Here is a 26,724-nt window from a genome sequence, read left to right as displayed (position 1 = left end):
TTAGCAAATTTCAGACATGTACTTATGGTATGCGAGTAGATTCTTGTGGGCTAAATGGTTTTATAATTGTTGTTTATCATTTTGGCCTGCATGTCCAGTCAAAAATGGTTTAAAAGTTAAGAGGACAATATGTAATACAAATGATTATATGATTTTATTATATATATATATATATATATATATATATATATATATATATATATATATATATATATATATATATATATATATATATATATATATATATATATATATATATATAATTAAAATATATATATATAATTAAAATATATATTTAAATTTTTTTTTATTTTTTATTTTTTTATTTAATTACAGCATATTTTCAAAAACTTCCTACAACCCAATTCCTGGGTGACACTCCTTAACATGGAGAGTGCTCTGCCCGGTCTTGCCTTTCCCGGGATGAGGTCACGTGCGTTGGTGACAGTCAGTCATAGTCAGGGGCTCAATTTCATTGGCAGAGAGGGTTCTGAGAAGCCCCGCCTGTGGGCCGTGCTCCCCGACGTAACGACCGATCAGCTGTTAATTTTCCACAACAATAACAAAGGGAGCAGTTGAGACCTCGGAGGAGAAAAGAAAAAGAACCGACTGCAAAACTCCGAACTAAAGGGTCCAGAAACTTTTAATTTCTTCCAGGAAGAATTGTATTTATATATTTTTATATATCGCACGACAAATAATCTACCTCAACCACTTGAAGTGGTCTGTTTTTCTTCTTGAAGTCAACCCTCTTCCTGTTTACATTACTTTTTGCCGCAGGTGAGTTAAAACCTCTTTGTTGTTGATCGACAGGCATTCTGGTTTAATTAGTTAAAGAAAAGTTCTAGACTTAAAGAATACTTAGAACGTTTTATCAAAATTTGATCAATAGAGTTTGTAAATGTAAAAAAAAAAAAAAAGAAAGAAAGAAAAGAAAAGAAAAAAAAAGATTTTAAATATGTCGACGCTCTGCATAGCACAATTTGTCAAAGCCTGCAGACCATCTGAAATGTTCATTGTTTTGTTTTGTTTTTTGTTTTGTTGTTTTTCCTGCAATGTGAGCATGTTTGGATTTTACGGATTAGGCTTTGTTCAGCAGAGCCCGTTGAAGCGGTCGGGTTCGCGTTCCGCCCAGTCGGTCGGTGTAGGGTTACACATCCCTCCCGGCCAATCTCTGTGTGTTTATGGTTTGGGTCAATAAAACATAATATGACAATCAAATGCAGCTTTCGTATATTTCTGCATCTTTGCAATTTCGCTTTGCCAGTGCAAATCGCTTACCCAAGCATTACGTTGTTAACAGATGAATAGTCTATAGCTAACAGCTATAGGGGGTTTAGTTGGATACGACGAGTGTATGTTACCTTAAATATGAGGTATTTTGTTTTGCTGCATTCCATACATTCAGTTTTGATGCTCTGTTTTCTCCTACATTTAATGTTGTTCGACGATTTTTTTTGTTGCCAATGTTGACCACTAGTTTATAACAATATCTGTGAATGAATATTTAAATATGTGCAGTGTTCAGTTTTGGGCCTGAAAAACTCTACTCTACATCACCGCTTTTAAATAATAGTGTTACGTAATAGTACGTTCAAGTAGCTGGGGGGAAAAATGCTTAAACCAGTCTAAGATTGTTTGCTGGTTTTGACTTGTTTTAGAAGAATTTTGGGCACTTTTCACCAGGTCTGGTGGGGAAACCAGCTTAGCACCACGTTGGCCAGGGTGGTAGGCTAGTCTTAGGCTGGTTGGTTTTTCAGAAGGGAGTGCAGTTCCAGTAAATTCTGCTTTAATTATATTTATATTGGACCATTGTCATGTCATGGGCATAAGAAGATTAATGTGCACATTATTATTGCACTGCATTTTTTTCAGTTTTTTTATAGCTCGTTTGACATGTAGAATCAATAGCCTTACAAATGAATTTATTTTTCCTGTAGGGCTGTATGATTTGTACACATTAGGGCAGATCTGATGTGTTTTTTTTAGTCTACCTCACCTTTACATGGGTGACATAGACATGAGATTAAATGGGCAGCAAATTGAGACTCTAGCTTGACTCTTGGCTTTGAGAAATGTATATAGTAATGATCTCCTGAATAATAATACAAAAGTTGTTACATAATGGAGTTCCCAGTTATATTTATACAATTATATGTTTATACAATTACATCTCCTGAGCTATAAGAGAGTGACCTCTGGCTCTGGGCCATACAGTTTTTCTCTGCTGACACAAAGCCACTGCTTATCACTGCTTGCCAGTCTATAATCCGCTTTTTGGGGTTCTGAAGGGTGCTTATTATATGTATGTGACCCCATAATAGCCCCTACCCCCCTAATCACACAAACAAAGGCTGCTGCCATGACTATATGAGCAGGTGGAAGGGAGTATGAATTGGTTGTCTTGTTTCAGTAATGCTGTGGGGTGAAGAACAGCTTGTAGTCCTTCACTTCACAGATGTCTCTCTTTGTTGTCGCAAGCAAAACAGCGGATAAGGGTACCCTCATGAGTCATATTCCTGAACGAGGCTGGGTGTAACTGTACAAAGATCAGTTTTCATAGGCATCAGCTTCATTTGAAAAGGACAGGCAGTATCTGTGACAGAAGAGACACTTTAGACTGCTTTGTTTTGGCTGGTCTGTTCTCTGAAAAATCTGTCTTTTATTAGCATACACCTGTAATTTATGGCTAATCGCAACAGAACATGACCCGCTCATCACCAGGAAATGTTATGTACTTGAAGGCTGGTCAGTTTGTTTTGTTTGCATCTACATTGTTGTTAACAACAATGTTGTGTTCTCGCTTGTCCTCCAGGGCCTGTTTTTGCACAATCAACAAGAGCAATGGCTGAACTTCATCAGGTGTTTCTCCGCTGAGAAGGAGTAACTAATGCACTTCAGCACATTTACCAAGATCTCAGTGAGCGGCTCCCGCAGCTGATGACCAAAGAGCCCAGCCCTCGCCCACTCCCAGCAGGACTGTCCAGCCTCACGCCTCTGCCCGGGACAAAAACATGTTCCAGAGGTTCACCAGCATCTTGTTTGGAGACTCCTTGGAGGAGGGCAGTGGATGTCCTGTGGATCCAGACTTCAACGAGAAGGAGGATGATGATGAGTGGATTCTGGTCGATTATCTAGGTGAGAGATCTTTCTTGAATATCCTGTTTTTGATTAGCAAATTGAAATATGGACCTTGCATTCTTCTTAAACAAAGATATGAACAGGCTTAGTTTTCCTTGAGCAGTAAGCCCACATCTCAAATTCGAATCAACAACCTATATAGAACAATGTCCCATATTTCCGAATACAGGAGTTTTTAAATCCTAACCGATTATGAAATCTGGTTGCACCATGCACATAAGGAGAATCTTCACAGATTGTTTTCTCTCAAATCTCAAACATGCAAATATACAAATAGACGTGTTGTTTCAACACTCCACACGCAGTTCCGCCATCTTTGCTCAATGGACTTCACTCATTCACTTCTCTCATTGACTATTATGAAAGAAGTGACGTAATCATCCCGATTTAAAATCCTAAATATCAAACATGTTTAATGTGATCGTGGCAGCCCCGATTTGTGTGAGAGCAGATCAGGAGGTGCACGATTCGATCTGTGAAGGCCTCACATTACCAGATCATCTGCGGCATACATCGGAACCGATCGAGATCCTCAACAAGATTTTTTCTGATTCTCAGGTGGGGAAAATTGGGGATAAATCGGCCTAAAACTCCTGTCGTCTGAGCCCAGCTTTATAGAGTCATGTCTTGCGCTACATTTTTCACATAGAATATCCCATTTTACTCTTTTACACTTCACATCGTGGACACAAAGGGATTGAAGGCAATTTGTATTGACTTTTAAATGCATTCAACAGAATCCTGCATATTTTCCCCCAAAATCAGCGCAGATTGGGCATGCAAACGTCCTCTTCTGTATGATATGACCCTACCTCACCTCAGTTGATACTGATGACATGGTCAGCTGGAGCCATATTACAGATTCTGTAAAACCTGGCACAGACACGATGCCCTCGTTAACATGATGCCTCTCATAAACGTCCTGCCCAAATACAGACCTTCTCATGTTGTGTGTGTGAATATTTCAGGTGCAAGGCAATCTGGTTGGCCCAGTTCACCTCTGTTAGGACAGGAGGAGACAGACATGTTTATATGCAACAACGCTTTTAGCTTGTCTGACAAAAGTGTCTAGGTGGGCTCTGCGGTAAAAATAGGACGGATTAAGTTACCGTTTATGCTCCTAATGAGTGTAGGCCTTGAACATGGAATGATTAATAACCATCAATCGTTGCCTGAAGGCTGAGGGGACTGGAGATTAAAAACATTTCTCTCGTTTCATATCCATATATATAAAATATCTTTATGTGAGTACTTTACCATCATGGTGAGAGGATTAAAGGTTAACTGGCTTCCTCAGGGACATTGAAGAGTGCTGTAACAAGGTTAAGAGCTTTCTAACCAGCTGAGTTTAGAAAATGTCCGATGTCATCTGGCAGGATGCTGCAAGACTACAGATAAACAAGGTGTGGCTCTTAGCAAGGGAAGTTCTGTGTGTACTGTACCATCAGTGCTATGGGTGTGGGACATTCTAGTGGCTAGCTGTCTTGTTACTTTTAGTGCAAATATATGTTTTTCGAATCTGTCACATGAACTGCATGTGATGGTGGCTGTCAAGTTTCTGCAGTGTTTGGTCAGTCCAAGTATGGGAGTGAAGGATCGTTCAATCACACTGCCCTCTAGAGGTCACTAAAAGTGTTGAACTTCAGAGGCTCTGCCCAAAAGCCAGCTGTTTACACAGAGTACACATGAGCCACAAAGAGTACACATAGAAATCAAGTGTGGGCAAAAAAATATTGACTCTCTTAGTTTCTGTCTAAACACATGACTTGTTTTCCATAGAACCAGTGACACTTTTGATTTTAATGAGATATCTCAAACGTTTCCACTGTGCTCCGATGTTTTCAATATAAACCAGAGCTGAATTATGGTTCCATTTTTTTCAACTTCACAAGTTTGAAATATTAAAAAAATGTGACAGCCATGCTTAGTCGTAGCTAACATGATCTGTGGTTGTTAGGATGTTGATAGGTGCTTGCTAGTTTATTCTAGGCAGTCTCTTACTATTGCAAGTCATTTTGTGTGATATTCTCCTCCCTACATATGACTTTAAACATATATAGTACTCCTTCAATTCAGATTGCTTTGAAAATGAATAGTACACCTCTCCTCAACAAGCCAAGTAATTTCAAGGTTTCATTAAAATTGTATAGAATATTGCAGTGTTAGTTATGAATAATTTATCCATGCACACTATTTGTTTTTGAAAGTAAGGAAGAGAAAATGATTGCAATTTCTGTTTCATGCCAACTTTAATGTTGTAAACAGTGCGAAAGTATTTTAATATCAAATAGTAGTAATATCCTCTCTGTTCCTGTAGCAAAGGCCTGCTCCGATGCGTGTGGCGATGATCTGGTGGAGGTGTGCCCTGACAATGTCGCTCCCCTGGACTCTCCTGTGCGCTGCTCCTCCTGCTCCTCTCTGGATTCAGCCGCAGACACCGACACAGAGGACGGCAACTTCTTGCGTCTAGAGGCGACATGTGGGCTGGAAGAGAGCTGGTTCATCACCCCTCCGCCGTGTTTCATGGCTGGAGGCAGAGCTCCGGTCCTGCTAGAGACCAGTCCTCTGGAGAACCTGCTTATCGAGCACCCCAGCATGTCCGTGTACGCCGTTCACAGCCCTCGTCAACGTCCTGCCAAGGACGGCATCCGTGAACCAACGATTTTAAGGTAAAGGGCAGATTCAGAGTTTTCTATTGTTCTATAACTTAATATTATATTAGAATCTGACAGATTCTGTTTGGCTCCATAGATCTGAAGTTCAGCGTCGGTCGAGTAACCCTTCTGGCTGCTACGCAGCCGCTCTGGTCGCTGCTCACGCAGGGTTTCTGGAGCAGACCAAAAACGTCCGCCTTGCTCAGCGCATTCGTGACAATGTGGAGCGCCAGCAGCTGTCTCGCAATGCCCTCCGCCGACTCAACCTGCTGCGTGAAGGCGGATCCAGACAGGCCAAAGCCACCGGAGGCTACGTTCACCAGCCGGGACAGAGGCAGTACAACTACTGAGACGGTCCCCACTGCACTCCCCGTCCTCCCCTGCACGCCGCCCCCTCCTCACTGGGAGAATTAGTCTTTCGCCAGAAGGAACGGAGTTTTAGAATCAATGCCATAGGTCACTTTACTTCACGGCAGGTTCCGCTCGACCTGAATGTGTCTGCGTCACACCACGTGTTTCATATATAAGCTCCATCTGTTATGATCGATCTTATGTTATATGTCATGAAGGGTGAATAACCAAGTGTTTTGTTATAGTGAGCATGATGTGGTAGTGCTCCGTTTCGAGCATGTGTAGGCAGCTTGACACTTTCTTTGCTTTTTAAAGCCATACTAAGTTCAATCACATCAGTGATGAAATCATCAGCTGCACTTTTCTGGTTAGGAAGGAACCTGCCTGTGTCTCTGTAGATCAGTTCTTTCTTCTTCTTTGTTTTGTTTTTTTCTTTTTAAAAGTATACTGGGTTTATTATCACTAAAAGCCTTGTTTCCATAGTAATTTTCAAAATATATAAAATATATTTAAAAAAAACTTCCAAAATATTTTCAAAAGAAAAAAATATTGAATATATTACATATCAGTATGAAGTTGGTAAGAGTGTGTGTTATCTGCATAGATATGTATGTAAGCAGTTTTATCCTATTTTTAGTGGTTGATTTGATGTATGACTGTGTAGTGCTAATTTTCCAACAGGTGAGAAAACCAACAAAAAAAGATATCAAGTGTTGTAATGTTATTTTTCAAGTTTGCTCTATATCTGCAGTACATGTCTCAGGGTCATCACTGTTCACCTTTGCTCTTTGCTAAGAATGCAGATTACTTGCAGATGGTAAACTGTCTCTGTACATACTAGAGAACCTCTAACTTTGTCGATTTGTATGTTACCTTGTGGAAATATTTGTAATTTATGTAAATCTTTAACATAACGCGCATCTCACACTTTGAATGGAAGCGAGACGCTTGCTCCTCCGAGGACTGTGAAACAAACTCTTTCTCTTAATTGACTGTTAAAAACTTTGACGACGGAGTGAAACTGTTAGCATTTACTTTTTTTTTAAACTTTTTTTCAATGTAGTGTCTTTTTGTGTTATATTTTCATGTTTTATTTGACTAGTTACACGTTGTATATTGCTGAGCGAAATATTTAACGTAGCAACAAACTTAAAATTCTTTGTATGTTATGTCGCGCAAGACCTGGTGTTGTAAATTTCCGGTCACACTGCCAAGGTAAATGTCTCCCCCAGATGAATGAAACAGAACTCATTAACTCTGACATTCAGCCGAATGCATATCATATGCATGAGCAACTCAAGGAAAACAACTACAGCTTCTCTTCTTTTCTTTTGCTTGCTGCAGTCTGTGTTAAGCAGTATATTGCATTTTCTGACATTTTTTTTTCTGTGGACGAAGGGAATGGAAGGGACGTACAGTTCTCTTTATATTCTTGAGTAATACTGGAGAAGCCATCTTTCCCAGTAGTCAGTAGATGCCTGATTTTTGGTATTCATAACAGGGATTTCATTTTGCCTTGAATTGCATTTGGGGATCATGTGCCTTCCAGGTGAACAGTATGACAATGCATCCGTGAAGAACTTGAAATTTGTCCAAAGGGACACAAACAAATGTAATTTTACTATGCACAGAGGATTACCATGTCTCTGTGAGCCACTTGCTCTGTCGACTTTTTACACGAAATGTAGCAAATGTTTTCTGTATTAAATGTGTGAAGAATATTTTCTGTGGCATTGCTAAGTTTTAGACTATGCTTTGGTTGATTTTTTATTTTATTTTTAGTTTACTGGAATAATACAGCACTTTGCCAAAAGTGTAGGGTTTTAGCATTGTTTATTTATCTTTTTCTTGAACTGATATGCTTTGTATACATGTCATACACAAACTGTTTTGTATGGGTAGTATAATTTGAAAATAAATTGTTCATTTATGTGTCTTGAAACCTACTATTTGTCAGTATGTATACTCTCTTCTCAATAAATGTTTTAATACAGAGTAATGTTTTCCTTTTCTATTAGTAAAATGTAATGTATATGATTAGGCCTTATAGACTAGGTAGGTGTTTGCATATTCTGGCATCATATGCGTAAGTTATACTGTAATTGAATCACCTCGCCAAATTATAATGCAAGCTTTCCACTCAAGTAGTGTTTCATGAACCCATACCAAGCTGTAACTCAACCCAACTAATCTCTCAAGAATCCCAAGCCATGATTAGTGCAAGCTTATTATTCATTGTACCAGTTGTGGGTATTAACCTTAATAATGCAGATTTCTTATACACATTTAATCGTGCCCTTCTCGTTCTTCTCCTGGATAGTTACATGCTGCACAATAACTATAGCCTATATTTAAAATGCTAGGGTAAAACCAAAGTGTAGTGAATTTCCTCTAGTGCCAAGTGACTTGTTTCCACAACGCTGAAACTAATATGGAGACTTCTCTAAAAAGATAAACCAAAATCTACCATATTTGATTTTTATGTCTTGTGGATTATTCAGGCTGCTTTAGTATTAATGATGCCAGTAGTTTTTCAAATTAACAATGGGTGGCACATTGTTTTTATATGACCAGGGAAACAATTAAGGCCCTCACAAAATGAAACTGCCTATAAAACCATTCTTTATAAGGAAATTTATTTGTGACAGTGGTAGTAGATTAGTTTAGCTTTGCACTGGCTGAATTGTCTGGAAAATCCTCTCAGTGAATCCCTCAGACATTCAGAATTTAGTTTGGTAAATGTTCATGAAACATATAATATTGGGGATGTTTGCATTTGAGAGACATTCATGTAGTGTATGGAGAAGTTATTAATTTATATATTGCACGTAGCTAGCTACACTTTTCTTATTCACCCCGGATGTGACGTATTTGAACGTACACAAAAGGTTGAGCGGGATTACTGTTTGAAGAATTCGCGCCGATTTCGCATCCAAATATGTATTCTTGGGATTTTGTTCTTTCGAAAGGTTGGAGGAATGCAGTAGAGCTTGTCGACGTGCAGTACGAAAGCTGTCGCGTTGGTTTTTTTATGAACAGAACTGTCTTTTTTGAGTGTTTTATTGTGTGTTTCTATCGCCGGGAACGCGAAGGTATATGTAAAACAGTGTATTCATGTATTTTTATGCTCAGATCAAAATAATAAAGTAACCAGGGGGTTAAAGACATGGAAACGCCTTGTCACAAAAATGGTAACGTTAAATGGTCGTGAAAGAATCACAAATTATGTGAGAACAACGGGGAAATCTTCTGGTTGATAAATGTACACATGTGATTGTGAAATGCAAGTCATTTTAAGATAGGATTGATGCTAAGAACAGTTTTGAATACGCTTTTCATTGCCTGTCAGAAGTGCTGATCTCTCTTCTCATGGGTTTGTTTACAAGAGCACGTTGCTTCTCGTGGAATAACGATGATTGGTCAGACCGATTCAAATCCCCGCCCACTAGAAGCTGTCAAACTAGGAAAGGTCTCCTTCGAGTCAAAAAACTCTTCATAATTTCACATAAATGCAATATTTAACATACAAACCTACTCGCATATGATGCATTAGGTCTTCGAGCCCCGGATTAGTTTAACCGGGAAAGCAGGAAAGCGCGTTTTTTGCATATTTAAACCAAAGGTCGGCGCGACCATATGAAAGTCTACAAACCACAAACATTCCCGTAGGTTTCTCAAAAACGATCAACATAATCATTTCTAAATCCACACAGGGTTTTTTTAAACAACACACAGCAGGCTATCTGGTCATTTTTAGCTCGAAAACACGACGTTATATATCGTTTTTTGGGTTGTTTTTAAAGACTGAAAAGAGCGCCACGCATGCGCAGTAGCCGCGAACCGCTGGACTATATAATGCTTGGCGCCATTCATTCATTCATTCGCTCTGAACCCTGCGGTAAGGACAGTTTCTTTAGTCTTCTTTCACCTCTAATATTTCTTACTTTAATGCTACTTCTTCAGAATCGTGTTACAAACATGTTTTAGCAGGAACCGTGTTGTTGTTTTTTGTTATGGTTGCTTTAAAACGGAAGTTTGAGCCTTTTAACCAGTCATCTAACGTTACGACTAAAGATGAAGATGCCTGCGGGACCCTTAAAGCAGCTGTATTTAGCTTTATTATTTAGGGGGAAAAGGACAATTCGTGTTTTCAGAACCATTTTATAGCCAAATGTTTAATGTATTGTCGACCTCGAGAGGGGGATGTTGCTGAAAGTTAGCCAGCTCTGCTAGGCGCCAGATTAGATAGTATGTACGTGGACGTGTGTTTGTAAACTCCTTTCATTAATGAGGAAAATGAGGGATATTGTGAGAAGTCTTCTTGGTTTTCTACACACCAAGGAGTTCCCTGAACATTATTCTCGGTTAAATCGGTGTTTAATGCGCTTTTAATAGATCTCAGATGGGTTTTTGTGGGGGCAGCTGTAGTCTCCCGCTTCATACAAATTGGCGCGGACTGTCCTTTCATAAACCTACAGAACTGGATCATGTATTTCTGGTTCCTGTAAAAACATCAAATGATAATACAAATGCTTGTGCAGCATTTGTATTTACTCTTAATGCCTTTAGATTTTAACCGTTTGACTTTTAGTTCGTATGAACTATAGAAGTGTGATAGACTATTTCTGGTCATGTATGTAACTTCCCTCCAACCAAGTGGCTAGCTTTAGTGTTTATTGTTTAAAGTATTTCTCTTAAACACTTTATTAAAGATATGTCAATAGTGCTTAATACTACATGTAGTTACATCTTTATTCCTTGTTTACTTCACATTGCTGGTTTATTACATTGTGACTTAACGTTGTATGTTTCTGGTTCACAGGAGAAAAGCACACCATTTGTTTAGAAAATGTCAAGACGCAGGTAAGAACTATTTGTTTGTCGAATGTTTGATTTACGCTAACACTATATAAACGACAGTACTTATTTCTTTATTACTTTTGTATTTCAATAGTAGTCGCCACACATTACAAGAAAGAAATGAAAACGCACCAGAACAGACCAAACCGCAGAGGAAAAGAAGAGGCGAGGTGAGATATTTCTATTTATTTTACATAATGTGTTACTAAAACGGTAGTGTATGATTTTCTTTCCAATGTACGCAAATATTTAAATATCAAAACCTTATTTTCAACAGTGCAATAGAAGAGTCCCCTCAGCAGCTAAGAAACAAAATTATGAAATTCAGGTAAGCTGATTTTTATTATTATGAGTAATATGTATATTTGTACATGATTTTTATTATTTATCCAGAAATAAAACAGTCAGACTAATTGTATTTAGTTTAAGGAATGCTTGTAAGGCAATAATGTTAGTTTTTCACTAGCAATCTGTTTATTATGCAGTAGTTAAGTCATGCGCAGTAACGGTGTCACTGGGTTAATCAGCGCGCCGTGTCGTCACGGCCAGACCCTCCCGCGTTTATTTTCTTTATTCATCAGCCCGCGAAAAAAAATGTTTAGTTTGGTATTTGGGATCTTTAGTATTAACGTTTTGTTTTGATGCTATATTTATAAAAGTTCAGAAACATGAAATGCTTCGAAGGATATTCGTGGTCAGCAACACTGAATATAAAATTGCACACTATAAGTGTTTTTATGAGAAGAAAAGTAAAAAGAACACTGTTTACTCTGTTCTTATTAATGCCTTAAGTAATTAGATTTGGTTAAGCCTTATTTATATAACCTAAGTAGTAAGACCATACATTTTCTTTTCTAGAACCGTTGTTTTGAAGGTGATATTAGTCCCAGTGTCTTAATCGAGACTCCTCAGAAGGACGCTCATCAGGAGGCTGGTAATCTTTCTGGTTTTAAGCGCTTCAGATTCAAGAACCTCTTTGTGAAGCCCTCTCCACTGCCATGCCTCAGGTAGGACCTGATCACAGCTTCTCATGCATTATTTGAAAAATACATTGATATGTCCATTTGACGACATTACACATTTTTTTTTATCCTTTGAGGAAATGAATCCAAAATCATAGTGAAAACTATTTGGCTTGGTTTTCTTGTTACACTTGAAACATTTCCTGAGTCACGTAATGCTAGTTTATTACCACCATTTTGCAATACACAAGCAGAATACATTTGTTTCATTGAGTTGAAGGGATAATTCACCCAAAAATGAAAATTAGCCCATGGTTTACTCACCCTCAAGTCATCCTAGATGTATATATGACATTCTTCTTTCAGACCACACTCTTTCTCAGAACACAATCTGAGTTATATTTAAAAATGTCCTGACTCTTCCAAGCTTTATAATGGCTGTTTCTGTTTTGAAGTCCATAAAAGTGCATCCATCCATCATAAACGTAATACACACGGCTCTGGGGGGTTAATAAAGGCCTTCTGAAGCGATGTGTTTGTGTTAGAAAAATATCCATATTTAAAACGTTACAAACTGTAATCTCTAACTTGCGCTAGCTGTCGTACGCGCGTTCACTAGAGAGACAGGTGTTCCAGCGTATGACGTAGGACACTCCGGTGAGAATATGCTAGTTCTTATGAGAACCATGTTTTGTTTTACTCTATCCTCTGTGCTTCTGCATTCGTCACCGAAACTTGCACTACGTCTGCGTCATACGTTGGAACGGCAGTCTCTCATGAACGCGCGCATAAGACGGTTAGCGCAAGTTAGAGATTGCAGTTTGTAAAGTTTTAAATACGGATATTTTTCTTACACAAACCCATCGCTTCACTTCAGAAGGCCTTTAACTCCCCCAGAGCCGTATAAAACACTTTTATGATCGATAGATGCACTTTTATGGACTTCAAAACAGAAACAACCATTCACTGCCATTATAAAGCTTGGAAGAGCCAGGGCATTTTTTAAAAATATATAACTCCTATACACCTAGGATGAGTTGAGGGTGAGTAATCATGGGCTAATCTTCATTTTTGGGTGAACTATCCCTTTAAGTATCATTCATTGCTTGCTCTCTGGTTTAATGACACAAATTTGCCGTTTTCCTGACAGTTGGGCCAGTTCAGATGATGTGTGGATAAAGATGCTGAACAAGGAGCTTAAGTATGTACATGACAAGGGCTTCATCCAGCAACATCCAGCCCTGCAGCCCAAAATGAGGTCTATTTTGCTGGACTGGCTCATGGAGGTATGTTTGTTTTCATCCACATTTATTCTAATTTTTTTCTGTTCTTGTCATCTGATTGTGTTTAATCTGATATAAAATTCTTTCCGTGCAGGTCAGCGAAGTGTACACTCTGCACCGAGAGACATTTTACTTGGCTCAGGACATTTTTGATCGCTTCATGCTCACTCAAAAAGACACTGGCAAAGATCAACTGCAGCTCATCGGCATAACGTCACTCTTCATAGCCTCAAAGATAGAGGTACTTCAACTTTGTTGACTTCATTTTGACAGTGTTGACATTAATAAATTTTTATAGCACATATCAAAGTCACCTGAAGAAAATCACAGAGCTCATAAATCTCTCTGTTTTACAGGAGATTTACCCGCCAAAGCTCCAGGAGTTTGCTTACGTGACGGACGGGGCCTGTAATGAAGAGGAGATTCTTGCTAATGAGCTTGTCATGTTGAAGGCGTTAGATTGGGAACTCTGTCCTGAGACCGTCATCTCATGGTTGAAGCTCTACTCTCAAGTGGACTCTTTGAAGGATGACAGCAGTTTCCTCATTCCTCAGTTCTCACAGGAAACCTACATCCAAATCACACAGGTGAGACTTTAGCTCCTTTGATGTGAATATGTATATTGTTGTTTTGTTATATCTTGACACCCCTTCTGACTCTTGAATCCTCTCTGCAGTTGTTGGATCTTTGCATTTTGGACATTAATTCTTTGGATTACCAGTATGGAGTCCTCGCTGCTGCTGCATTTTGTCACTTTACATCTTTCGAAACGGTCCATAAAGTATCAGGTGAGCTTTCTGATCTTGGATATGCTTTTAGGATGGTTTTAAGTTGTTGTGTCCGTTCTGTGCTAAGTATTTTCTTTTTCTTTCCCACCAGGACTCACATGGGACAGCATATCAAGCTGTGTGCGGTGGATGAACCCATTTGCGCGGACGGTACGTGAATGGCCCAGACCGCAGCTGAAGGACTTCAAAAAGGTGGCGGCAGAAGATCGACACAACATACAGACCCACGTGGACTACCTGACCATGCTGGTGAGTTCTCATTTTCATTATCTCCTCAGTCAGGTTTATTTAAGATTGAACAAGTGTTAACACAACCTTGTGTGTCTTTTCAGAGTGAAGCACATGATCGGCAGCAGGACAGCGTGGACCGGATGTCTCCGTTGGCTGTAGCGGGAATATTGACCCCACCTAAAAGCACTGAGAAACCTGCTAATGTCTGACGGGTTTGAGGAGAACCTAGAGTAGCCAGTCTTCATTATTTGCCATCACGGCCAAGAGATGCAAGACCTTTTACACCAACACACCCAGAGACACACAGTTGTGTGTGTGGTACTTTTGGAGTGGTCTATAGGAAACAAATCCAGGCTGAGATGCCATAGCTCACAACTTCAGATGTTATGTGAAATTGCGGGAGAACCTAAATGTGGTTTCCCAAAGCAGTATTTGAAGCACTCAAAAGTGCCTTCCATCGAAGAGTGGATTAAAATCCATTTTCTGAAGCTAGAAATGAAACGTGAATGATCTCGGACTTAACCTGCTTACGATCTTCTGGCCACATTGCCAGTTTAGAGGTCTGCACAAATGCTGCTGCGTCATGGATCATATGTTACCTTTTATGTTGTGTAAATACAATTTAATTTTATTGTGTGTGTGTGTGTGTGCGTGCTTGTTCTGAATTTTGGCGTTAATGTGGTCCAATGCCAACCCAGTGGTGCTAAGTCTGCTTGTTAAACCGGACAGTCCTGTAAGATGAGCAGAATCGGTTGTTGGTTTATTTTCTTAAATCTTTATATCTTTGTGAACGTCATTCCCATGCTTTTATCCTCCTGTGATGGAAGATATTCCTGTAAGACTTGACTGTTTTTACCCCTCAGAAGTGAGTTTAACCAAACTGAATTTAAGCAAACTGCGTATTTATTTCATATAGGTAGACTTGTATTATTTGAATTGCAATTTTGTTTTCCCCCTCAATGCCAAAAGCATATTTAATAATTTGAGGTGCTTGCTATTTATGAATTTAAATGCCTTGTTTGTAGCATAGCTTGATTTAAATTTGACCTGGATTTGAGCCAGTGACATTAGCTACATTTGTTGGAATAAGAACAGTGTAAAAAGTACTATGAATTGTACATAAGATGTATATGTGTACAAATAACAATGTCAAGATTCTGTGATTTCCAATGTGAAGTTATTAAAAAAACGAAAATAAAATGAGAGCCTTGTTTGAGTTTGTGTTTAGACTAAGTGGTGGGGGATTTTTTTTTTTTTTTTAAGCATGAAAGCCATTACTCAACTCTTCAGTGTCACATGATCCTTCAGAAATTCTAATATGTGGTGCTTGAGAAATATTTCTAGTTGGAATTTTTTTTACAATACAATATGCTTACTATATTGGTGGAAATCAAGATACATTTTGTTTTCAGGATTCTTTGATAAATAGGAAGTTCAAAAGAACAGCATTTATTTGATATTAGAACCATTTTTCTGATCCCAAACAGTTTTTTTATTTATATACACATACAGAACAAATTAGAACCAAATTAATACCGTTTGATATATATATTATCTTTAATACATTTATCATTAATACATTTTATGTGGCCCATAAGTGTCTAAATTCTAGAAATAAATGTACAGAGTTTACCTCAGTTTTACATATACTGAGAATTTAAATCCTTTTTACCCACAGAAATGCACAAACATTGTTACCTGGCCTTACGTGGAGCCATTTTGTCACCTCTTCACTGTGTAGAAAGTGAGTATCATGGGGGAGGCGCTGATGTACCTTTTGGTGGAGTGACAAAGGAAAAGCACCAAGACTAACAAATTTGAATTGCAAACTGTCCTAATGAGGTGTTGAGTCCCCTAAAAAAGCCACTGGAGTTGTTGCTGTTTTCACCTCCAGATCAAATTTAGACAAACTCCTTTTGATATACAATGTGTGGAGTGTCTTTGACAGGAAACTGCTACAGCAGCTCAAGTTTGAGTATTTGCAGATGCCGTTGGATATTATTAGAGCTCAATTGTTTGATAAAGAGTTTTCCTTATTGTTAAAGTTGGCATTGGTCTCTTGCTATGTTCTTACATATTAAAATCAGTTGATACTGTTGTTTCAGTGATCAGCCGGGCTCTATAGAGGTGTCTGCCAGACATGCAGTTGGTGTTAGACATGGACTTTCCTTACAATGCCTCTGTTGTGTGAGTTATTGTGTAGTTCAGGGTACGAATGTCCCCTCCTTATTAGGCTTTCTACCCCTGAACTCCCCCCTGCAAGACCCTCTGAGACAAAGAACCCACTCCAAACTACACATGCTTTTACTTTTAATGATGTGTGTCCCACATACCACTGCATTATGCTGGCTTGGAGAACTTTCAGACAGATGGAGCTAGCAGATAAAATAATAATAAAAAAGTAATTGCATTGAACAAGCATGAAAATTATATTCAACAATTACAACGCAGCTATGGTCCTTAATATACAAACAGTTTGCAGGCATAGATGTTCACAGATGTACATAGACATAGATGTTCACAGTTCCAATGACTTGGGACATTAAAGAGACCTTTCTACTGACTCTGAAAAACACTAGATGAAAGATGTCCAGGATCCCTGATCACCTGTGCGAACATGCCATAATCCTGCAGGACTGCAGATGTGGACGGAGCCATAAACTGCAGTGTCCGTAATGTAAGACACCTTAGACGGCACTACAGGGAGGCAGGAAGGACGTCCTTGCAGTGCCAAATCATGTCCCCCCATGTGTTTGTGAACTTGCAAGTGCCTTAGTGGAAGAGTGGAGTAATATCTCACAGGAAGAACTGGCAAATCTGCTGCAGTCCATGAGGAGGACACCCGCCACCCCCCTAGTTCAAGGACCCATGTTCAGTTTATGTCTCAGAAGTTGAACATAATCTTTTTATGTTAATACAAATATTTACACGTTAAGAAATTTGCTGTGAAAAAAGCAGTTGAAAGTGAGAGGACGTTTCTTTTTTTGCCTCATGACACCCAGTAAAGTGACTAAACTCCTAAATGCAAAACAAATAAGGAGAAATACACTGATGATCCAAAACTTTATACATACTGCTGGTCCTGGACAAACCGATTCAACATGGAATGCATTCTACAAGACCTCTGAAGGTGTCCTGTGGTATCTGGCACAAAGACATTAGCAGAAGATCCTTCATGTTCAAGTTGGATTAGATTTGTTCGTCAAGGACATCCCACACGTTCATTCAGATCCCCCATTCCTGGTATCAGAGGAATTTGGAGGCCAGGGCAACACCTTGAACTCCGTATCATCTTCCAGTGTGGCAGGTGCATTATCCTGCTGAAAGAGACCACCGCCAACAGGCAATACTATTGTCATGAAGGGGTGTACCTGGTCTGCAACAATGTTTAAGTAGGTGGCACGTGTCAAAATTACATCCACATGAATGGCCAGACCCATGGGTTTCCCAGCAGAACATTGCCCACAGCATCACACTTCCTCCACCGGATTGTCATCCCAAAGTGCATCCACTTCCCTATAGGTAAACAGCACACACAAAACGGGACTCAGCAGGCAACCTTCTTCCAGTGCTTCAAGGTCCAGTTCAGACTCATACAGGCACTTTCAACGACAGTGGCAATCTGATTGGTCTGTAGCTACGCAGTGCCACACGCAGCAGTGTGCGATGCACTGTGTGCTGACACATTCCACAAAGAACAGCACTGAAGTTATTCTTAAAGGGTTAGTTCACCCAAAAATGAAAATTCTGTCATTAATTACTCACCCTCATGTCATTCGACACCCGTAAGACCTCCGTTCATATTCGGAACACAAATGAAGATATTTTTGTTGAAAGCTGATGGCTGAGAAAGGCTTCAGATAGGCCTCCATTGGCATTCAGTACATTTACACTCCCAAGACGCATAAAAGGCACTTAAAACGTCGTTACAAAGTCCATCTCACCACAGTGACTCTACAATCATTTTACGATGCGACGACAATATTTTTTGTGCGCAAAAAAAAATCAAAATAACACCTTTATCCAACTTGTTATTGTCTTCCGTGTGTGCCTCCACAACGCATGCGCGAGAATATGCCGCAGATCCGGCGTTCGGACACATGACCCAGAAGCGATTTGTTTACAAGCAGAGGAAGACGCGCGTGTCTAAGCTGTTGGATTCTACATTGATCGTGCTTTAGGTCTCGGCGTAGTTCTCAAAATGGGGCTTAAGTGTGCATTTCATGGATTCCCGAATGCTGGCGCTACGTCATATTCTCGCGCATGCGTCGTGGAGGCACACACGGAAGACAATAACAAGTTGGATAAAGGTGTTATTTTGATTTTTTTTGCGCACAAAAACTATTGTCGTCGCATCGTAAAATTATTGTAGAGCCACTGTGGTGAGATGGACTTTGTAACAACGTTTTAAGTGCCTTTTATGGTTCTTGGGAGTGTAAATGTACTGAATGCCTATGGAGGCCTATCTTACGGGTGTCGAACGACATGAGGGTGAATAATTAATGACAGAATTTTCATTTTTGGGTGAACTAACCCTTTAAGAAAGGAAGATGTGTTCGGAGTTATGCCGACCGGATACGGCGAAAGTTTAATATATCTTCGTTGCTCTTTTGTTGGTTGTAGCGCTACCGTTTATCCCGCCCCTCGGATTGAGCCCTGCCAATGGTGAGTTCCCAGACCCAACATCTTGATGTGTGTCTGGCTTGTCAGGCTACCTCTTTGGATCACTGTTGGTAAATTCTCAGCCCTGCTGACCGAGAGCAACACACAAGTCTTGCCATTTCAGAGATGCTATGACACAGTCGCCTTGCCATAACAATTAAGCTCATGTCAAAGTTGCTCAAGTCTTTACTCCAGCCCATTTCTCATGCAGCATGTTTTCTACAAAAAAATGATGGTCCGCTTACCATCTAATCTAACCAGACCTTGACACAGGCCCGGCTCCAGCTTTGAGATGCAGGGTGGGCCAAGTGAAATTCCCAGTGGGCCCAGACTTTTAACATTATTTTTCCCCAGTAACAAAACTATTTTATAATTATAACAAAAGAGGCAGGTCTTGAAAGGAACTCTTTATATTTACAGCTCAATGCAAAGGAGCTTTTCTACAGGTTCATTCTGGTCCAGATTTTTACTTGCCCTGCAAAAATGTACACTGGCCCCACCACAAAAAAGTCTTATTAGTATTTTAATAAATAAAGTAAACAATCAGTAAGAACAAATTGCAAGCAATAGCACAAATAAATAGAATCACGCTACTAATGATAATTATATAGTAGCAAAAAATACACACAAATGTAATTATCCTTTGAGGTTCCTAGAACAATTAATATGCAACCTGCCTAGCCTTGTCAAAGTTTAGATGTATATTATAATACAATAAAATATAGGATGTGTCTCTCAGTCAAGAGGAGATCAAAACCCTCAAATAACACAATAAAAATAGAGATGAATAGTATTTTTAAATATATTGTCATTTCTGTGTCCTCTTAGTGTTGGTGTAATGCATTACTAACTAATTGATTAATTACTTTAATTTCAAAGTAAACTGAGGAATTACTCTTAATTTCTTTGCCATTTACAGTTACTTCTGATGTGATGCAAATACTGTATAGACTACAACAACAATTATATAAAACAATAGTGGATTTAAAGGGATAGTTCACCCAAAAATGAAAAATCTGTCATCATTTACTCACCCTCAAGTTGTTCCAAACCTGTATGAGTTTTTTTGTTCCGCTGAACACAAAAGAAGATATTTGGAAGATTGTTTGTAACCAAGCAGATAGAGCAACCATTGACTACCATAGTAGGGGAAAATACTATGGTAGTCAATTGCTCTATTTGCTTGGTTACAAACAATCTTCTAAATATCTTCTCTTGTGTTCAGCCGAACAAAGAAACTCATACAGGTTTGGAACAACTTGAGGGTGAGTAAATGATGACAGAATTTCCATTTTTGGGTGAACTAACCCTTTAAGTGGTTAAAAACTGCTAACACCAAAATGCAAAATGAATCAAAATTATTTTACATCTTATGTTAAACTGCAATGTAACCTTCTCTCTTTAAATATTTTGTCAGTTCAAGAATAATTTATGCAATTTTATATGATTTATTTGAAAGAATTAAAAGAGCAGTTTTATGTCTATCAACTAGTCAACTAGTCGAGATTAATATGGGATTTAGAAAGTAATTGGTAATAATAAGTAATGGAATAGTTTTTAGAAAGAGAATACTTGGTGACGTAATCTAATTACACAGTTGAAGATGTAATTAGTAACTAATAATTAATTAAATAATATGCTACTTTAAAAATATGAAACTAACCGCCAATAGGTTAGCTACTGTATTAAGGAGTGAGTTGAATTCAACCGATTCGTTCAAAGTGCTCATTTATTTAACTTAGCATATGACTGTATTTGTGAAAGGGTAGCTTTAATAAATAATTTCCCCATCTGATTCGTTCAAATGCGCTGATTATTTGAGGAATAAAACACAGTGTTGCTCCGAGACGCAGCGGTTGTGCTGTTTGTTCTGTTTTCTTTGATAGAGCACAAACACAATGTGTTTGTGGAAGTTACTCAGTTACTTATTTTTTTCTGTTGTCATAGTGCAGATGAAGACAGCACTGTTGCTTGTGTGTAAAAATGTATTTAAATACAAATACAAAATGTATTTAAATGCAAATACAGTATTTTGTATTTTGAAAATACACAAAATACATGTGAAATTGGCGATTCAGTGCAGGTATCCCTATTAGGCTGAAATTGATCTGGGTCTATTCATTAATTTTGTTCTAATGTCACAACAAGTCACAATTTCAAGTTTACTGGGTTTAACTGGATTATTTTGTTAGGGTTTAAGAAGTGTAGGCTACTAAAAAACTTTTTCACATGTGTCTTCAAAATGACCCACAACCTAATCAGTTTATATGTGAAGAAATCCATTTATTCACAAACTTCTCATGAGACGAGTGTTTGACAAATTATTCGGCAAACTACTTCCTCTCATCGCTGCTTTTTGATGGTTTGGAGAACAATTACTCATTATATACTCGTTATACAATGGAGAGCACATCAAGCATTATTTTACTGAGGAGTGCACGCCGTAAGCAGGTTCACGGTAAGCAGGTTCACGGCGTAGAGCCATACCAATTGCGAAAGTATAAACAAGGCTTCAACCAGTGTTGCCAACTTAGCAATTTTGTCGCTAGATTTAGCAACTTTTCAGACTACCTAAGCAACTTTTTTTCCTAAAAGCACCTAGCACCAAATTGAGCAATTTCTTTTTTTTTATTTGGCAACTTCTAGAAAGTGACTCTAATCCAAACAACACACGTACAAGCTAGCTCAATAGGCTGAGCGGTTCATTCATAATTCCTTAAGATCGCTGTGGAAATGTGGAAATTGCTGTAAAAAAAAGGAAGATCATTTAGGTAGCATATTTGAAGGGGGTAATCCTACCCCCGGAAAGCATACCTTCCATAGGGGCAGCCATTGCTAACCAATCCATCACCAGCTGTTAGCATCCCATTGACTCCCATTCATTTTGGAAGACTCCATTTGACCATTGTTTATTTCTAAAGAAACACAACAATGTATAAAAGGCTCCATTACCTTGTATCTTACACTATCGCCCCGTAGAAGCCGTTTTTGTAAAAATAGGCCAACGATTGCGTCATAACCATGCGACTCTGTCGCATAGTAGCGAAATTACCGTATAGACAGGAGGAGAAGCTCGCAGGCAATCTTTTGCTGTCTATGAGGCAATCGGGGGGACGTGGAGGCATAAAGTCCGATAAAGTCAAGGGTGAAGCATGGGGAGAAGCCCATAGAGAGCCAAAAGCAACGGGACAAAATAATTCAACAACGTGATTAAGATTTCACTTTGCACAACTGTTAGAGGACTTACAACTGTCAGACTGGTTGATCACGTCACATCTGTCATCAAGCTCAGTCTGAGGCTGCAGTACGCTCAGCCATCAGGAAGTGAGTGCTTCTAATTGACTTCACTTTTCCCCGTCGAAGCCTATGGGGTCGCTGTGTCCATTTCTTTTACTGTCTATGGCATATTTACGGAGCCCTGCATATGACATTCAGGAAAATACTAGTAGGCTAAATCATGCACACTAATAATTAGTAAATCATGTCGACGGTTTAGCAAATCGAGAGAACTAATTATTAAATTTTGCGCACAATATACTTTTATTTTTTCTTACACGTCATGTGTGGGGCTCCGTACATATTAACTAACACATTGCTTTCATTTATTTTACAAACAAATCTAAATTAGCATTTCAAATAATATATATGCGTTACATAATGGCGTAGTTTTGCCTTGCGATTACATAATGATGTCATAGTGCAATGACGTCACAATGTCAGCAACTTTTAGCAACAACTCGATCTGCCTTTAGCAACTTCCACTGATCATTTGTTGGCAACAGTGGCTTCAACTGCACAAAGCTAAAGAGAAATCGGCAACTGTGTGCGGATTCCATCGTTTGTTGCGTTAACAAGACCTTTCATTCAAAAGTGTAGGCCTATTTGTCAGCGTTCCACTCCGTCTCGGAGTGCGCGAGCAAAAAAAACTGCCTGGCAACATGCAAGTGTGAATTTGAATAAATTTGAATTTCCTTTCGTGGCAGTTATAATAACACAAATCACATCCCACGCATAACTCATTCACCCTTGCCTCTTTTTCCACTCCAACATTCCAATTATTCCTGCCCACTAAAAGCTGCACAGATATATTTGCTTACCCCGATAGGCCTATGTAAATGATTTAGAAAAAGTTCTAACGATTCACAATTTATATCATCGCTACGAATCTACAATCTGTATTGTCATATGATATCACCCATCCCTAACATGCAGTAAAGTTAATGCTTCAAACACATTTGACAAGCTACTTTAATCAACAAGTAGAATTGACCATGACGTCCTTATTCCAGAAAAGTTGTGCATGAATGTTGGGGTTGGGGGAGGGGCATGTCTGGTCTGAACTAGTTGATGCATGAAAACAGCACCTTGATAAAGAGGTTGACTGGCTCAAAGTATTTCGTAATACAGTGGCCCAGTAGTGCACAACACAACGGAATATAAAAAGCAAACATAAGTTCACAACACAACGAAAACATGCCACAACACAATGAAAAAGCCACAACACAAATAAATCAAGCCACAACACAACGGAAACAAGCCACAACACAACAGAAACAAGCCACAACCATAGACTGTAAAAAAAATATGGATGTAGTGTCCGTGACGTCACCCATAGGAATCTGATGAGCCGTTCTGAAGCGCAAAGTATGGACGAGATGGCCGTTGCCATCTTGGCAGCGCGTCACTCCCGAATAACAGAAAATGGGCAAAAGGGCGGGACGTGGGCGGAGCTTAAGCGACGCGATGACAAACAGACAGCAGATACATGGCTATCCACCTGTCACTTGAAGTGGCCACGCCCTTAATTATGCAGAACTTTAATGCTTTATATAATGTAAACGAATGAGTTATAAAAACATTCACCCCCCTCACAGTTGTCATGAAGGGCTAAATTAGCCGTATAGACCAAAGCCACAATTTGTACCAGGCTGTAAACATTTTATTCTGCTGTAAAGTTGGCCATTTTAACATGGGGCTCAATGAGATTCTGCTCCCTTCTGGAGCCTGTCCCTAGCGGCCAGTCGATGAATTGCAGTTTAAGGCACTTCCGTATTGGCTTCAAGAGAAACTGCAGGAGGTTGCCGCTTGGCCACAACACAACGAAAAAGCCACAACACAACGAAATCAAGCCACAACACAACGGAAATGCTCCCAACCACTCGGGGCACTCGGAATGCGGTAAAGTTGCCACTGTTCTATAGAGTCGGCAATCTTACAAAGAAATCAAAAGCACAATTAGTTTTAACAGTATGTAGGCAAACCATTGCTTATCGATATGAAATATTAATTTAAAATCTCTCACGGGTGTGGAACAACATTGGGGTGAGTCATTAATGGAAGAAATTTCATTTTTGGGTGAACTAACCCTTTAAAATAGCTTTTAACATTTAAAAACAGACATGTTAAAATTCCACAGCTTGATTGTATTGGTAAAACTGACTTAATAATGCACAACACAACATTGGACTTTGAAAATTTTAAAAAAGTTCATTTAATTCATACAAATTATATGTTTCAACTTGGTGGAATTGGCAGACGCTCCCTTAGCGCCATGGCAGCGGGTCAAAGCATTCTCGAGTATAAAATATATGCAGCTATTATGCACGTAGGTGATTTTGAATTGATATTTCATGTCGATACACAACTGCACACTTAAAACTGATCGTAATGTTTAAATATTTGTGAGATTAGCGAATCTATAGAACAATGCAAGGAAAACGCTCCGAGAGTCCCCTAGTGGTTGGGAGCATTTCCGTTGTGTTGTGGCTATTTCGTTGTGTTGTGGATTTTTCGTTGTGTTGTGGCTTGATTTCGTTGTGTTGTGGCTTGATTTCGTTGTGTTATGGATTTTTCGTTGTGTTGTGGCTTGATTTCGTTGTGTTGTGGCTTGATTTCGTTGTGTTGTGGATTTTTCGTTGTGTTGTGGCTTGATTTCGTTGTGTTGTGGCTTGATTTCGTTGTGTTGTGGATTTTTCGTTGTGTTGTGGCTTGATTTCGTTGTGTTGTGGATTTTTCGTTGTGTTGTGGCTTGATTTCGTTGTGTTGTGGCTTGATTTCGTTGTGTTGTGGATTTTTCGTTGTGTTGTGGCTTGATTTCGTTGTGTTGTGGCTTGATTCCGTTGTGTTGTGGCTTCATTCCGTTGTGTTGTGAATTTATGTATGCTTTTTAAATTTCGTTGTGTTGTGCACTACTGGGCCACCGTAATTTTGAAAATACAAAAATACTCATCTTAAATGTATTAAAATACAAATTACATTTGATTTTTCCCAAAGGCTTTAAAATACAAAATAGTATTTTGTATTTCAAATACGTATTTTAAATACATGTATCTGAAATACTGCCCATCCCTGCTTGTGTGATAAACATTCAGATCGCATAGTTCAGTGGAAAAATAACACAAATGATCATTCTCTGTAAAGAAATGACAGAGAACATGAACATGAGACACAAAAGAGGCGCGCGCTTTGGGTGTAGGTGCCTATGCGCAGAGAAAACAGCGTGCGAGCGAGTCTGATTTAAAATCGTTTCTATCGGCTTTCTAGTTTCGAAATAACAAGCAGATTTTTTTGATGGCAAGCAACCAAAAACCACGATCTCTCTCAAAATCTGGAGCTGAACTATTGAAATCGGTTATTTGGCGTGGGGCCAGGGTGGGCCAAGCTGATTGGGTGGGCAAGGCTTGCCTTGACATGTGGAAATGTTAGGAGATAATCAATTAAATTTGCTTCACCTATGAGTGGTCATAATGTTTTTGCTTGTGTATAGACAAATATACGTGACGAAATGGGGAAATTATATTACTGTCAAGTCGGCGGCGTATAGGCCTCCTCTCGTGCTGATTGGATAGATCATTTGAACGTGTTCCTCCCAAACTTTGTTAATAAAACATAATTAAAAAGAAGAAATGAGAGTGAACTATGTGTTAAGAAGCCTGCCACCGGCATTCACTCCTTCACTGCCCGCTCAACGTATCACTGGACCTACTGGCTGCTGCTAACATTAGGATATCAATCTGATTGGTGCAGAGTAGTGTTGTGTCAACAACAACAACAAAAAAGAGCTGGATAAGGGTTTTGGAGTAAGGTTGTGTCAAAGAAAAAGAAGAAAAAAAAAGAGATTTATAAGGTTTTTGTCTCTTAAAGGGATAGTTCACCCAAAAACGAAAATTTGATGTTTTTCTGCTTACCCCTAAGGCATCCCAGATGTAGGTGTCTTCGTTTCTTCAGTAGAACACAAATGAAGATTTTTAACTCCAACCGTTGCTGTGTGTCACTCATATAATGCTTGTCAATGGGGTCTAATTCTATTAGAGTAAAAAAAACATGGACAGACAACTTCAAATTAAACCCTGCGGCTCGTGACGACACATTGATGTCTTAAGACACGAAACGATCAGTTTCTGAGAGAAACCGAACGGTTTTTATGCAATTAATTTCACCTCATATCAGACGAACGGTTTAGCTCTGCAGACTGCCATCACTTCCCGTAGGTGAGGTCAAAATTCCGGCCGGGTCATAGATATGTATACGTAGAATCCTCATTCGAGCAATCCACGCCATCATCCACGCAGGCACTAATGAGGAATCTATGTATACATATCTATGACCCGGCCGGAATTTTGACCTCACCTACAGGAAGTGATGGCAGTCTGCAGAGCTGAAGCGTTCGTCTGATATGCCACGAGCCGCAGGGTTTAATTTGAAGTTGTCTGTCCATGTTTTTTTTACTCTAATAGAATTAGACCCCATTGACAAGCATTATATGAGTGACACACAGCAACAGTTGGAGTTA

The 26,724-nt window shown here is 39.1% G+C and overlaps 2 protein-coding genes across 2 annotated transcripts; both read left to right on the top strand.

Annotated features, from left to right (window-relative positions):
• Positions 1 to 542: 542 nt before the first annotated feature.
• On the top strand, positions 543 to 8,142 carry tp53inp1 (tumor protein p53 inducible nuclear protein 1). The gene is made up of 4 exons (XM_079837374.1): positions 543 to 780; positions 2,816 to 3,138; positions 5,459 to 5,810; positions 5,893 to 8,142. The coding sequence occupies exons 2-4, from the start codon at positions 3,015 to 3,017 to the stop codon at positions 6,143 to 6,145; spliced, it is 729 nt and encodes a 242-aa protein (XP_079693500.1). The 5' UTR covers positions 543 to 780; positions 2,816 to 3,014; the 3' UTR covers positions 6,146 to 8,142.
• Positions 8,143 to 10,902: 2,760 nt separating this feature from the next.
• Positions 10,903 to 15,452, top strand: ccne2 (cyclin E2). The gene is made up of 10 exons (XM_079836769.1): positions 10,903 to 11,009; positions 11,101 to 11,176; positions 11,284 to 11,334; positions 11,865 to 12,013; positions 13,119 to 13,254; positions 13,346 to 13,492; positions 13,608 to 13,838; positions 13,928 to 14,039; positions 14,131 to 14,288; positions 14,372 to 15,452. The coding sequence occupies exons 1-10, from the start codon at positions 10,996 to 10,998 to the stop codon at positions 14,477 to 14,479; spliced, it is 1,182 nt and encodes a 393-aa protein (XP_079692895.1). The 5' UTR covers positions 10,903 to 10,995; the 3' UTR covers positions 14,480 to 15,452.
• The last annotated feature ends 11,272 nt before the right edge of the window (positions 15,453 to 26,724 follow it).

The sequence above is a fragment of the Gobio gobio genome, assembly GCF_949357685.1.
Source record: "Gobio gobio genome assembly, chromosome: 15".
Lineage (NCBI taxonomy): Eukaryota > Metazoa > Chordata > Actinopteri > Cypriniformes > Gobionidae > Gobio > Gobio gobio.
Note: the sequence above shows the minus strand (reverse complement) of the source record. Positions and strands in the feature narration are given on the sequence as shown.

Excerpts from the sequence above, each read along its gene's own strand:
- tp53inp1 (XM_079837374.1), top strand. The coding sequence starts at position 3,015 with ATGTTCCAGAGGTTCACCAGCATCTTGTTTGGAGACTCCTTGGAGGAG. Across the intron at positions 3,139-5,458 it reads GATTCTGGTCGATTATCTAG|CAAAGGCCTGCTCCGATGCG; the intron begins GTGAGAGATCTT and ends CTGTTCCTGTAG. Across the intron at positions 5,811-5,892 it reads CGTGAACCAACGATTTTAAG|ATCTGAAGTTCAGCGTCGGT; the intron begins GTAAAGGGCAGA and ends TTGGCTCCATAG.
- ccne2 (XM_079836769.1), top strand. Across the intron at positions 11,335-11,864 it reads AACAAAATTATGAAATTCAG|AACCGTTGTTTTGAAGGTGA; the intron begins GTAAGCTGATTT and ends TTTCTTTTCTAG. Across the intron at positions 14,289-14,371 it reads TGGACTACCTGACCATGCTG|AGTGAAGCACATGATCGGCA; the intron begins GTGAGTTCTCAT and ends GTGTCTTTTCAG.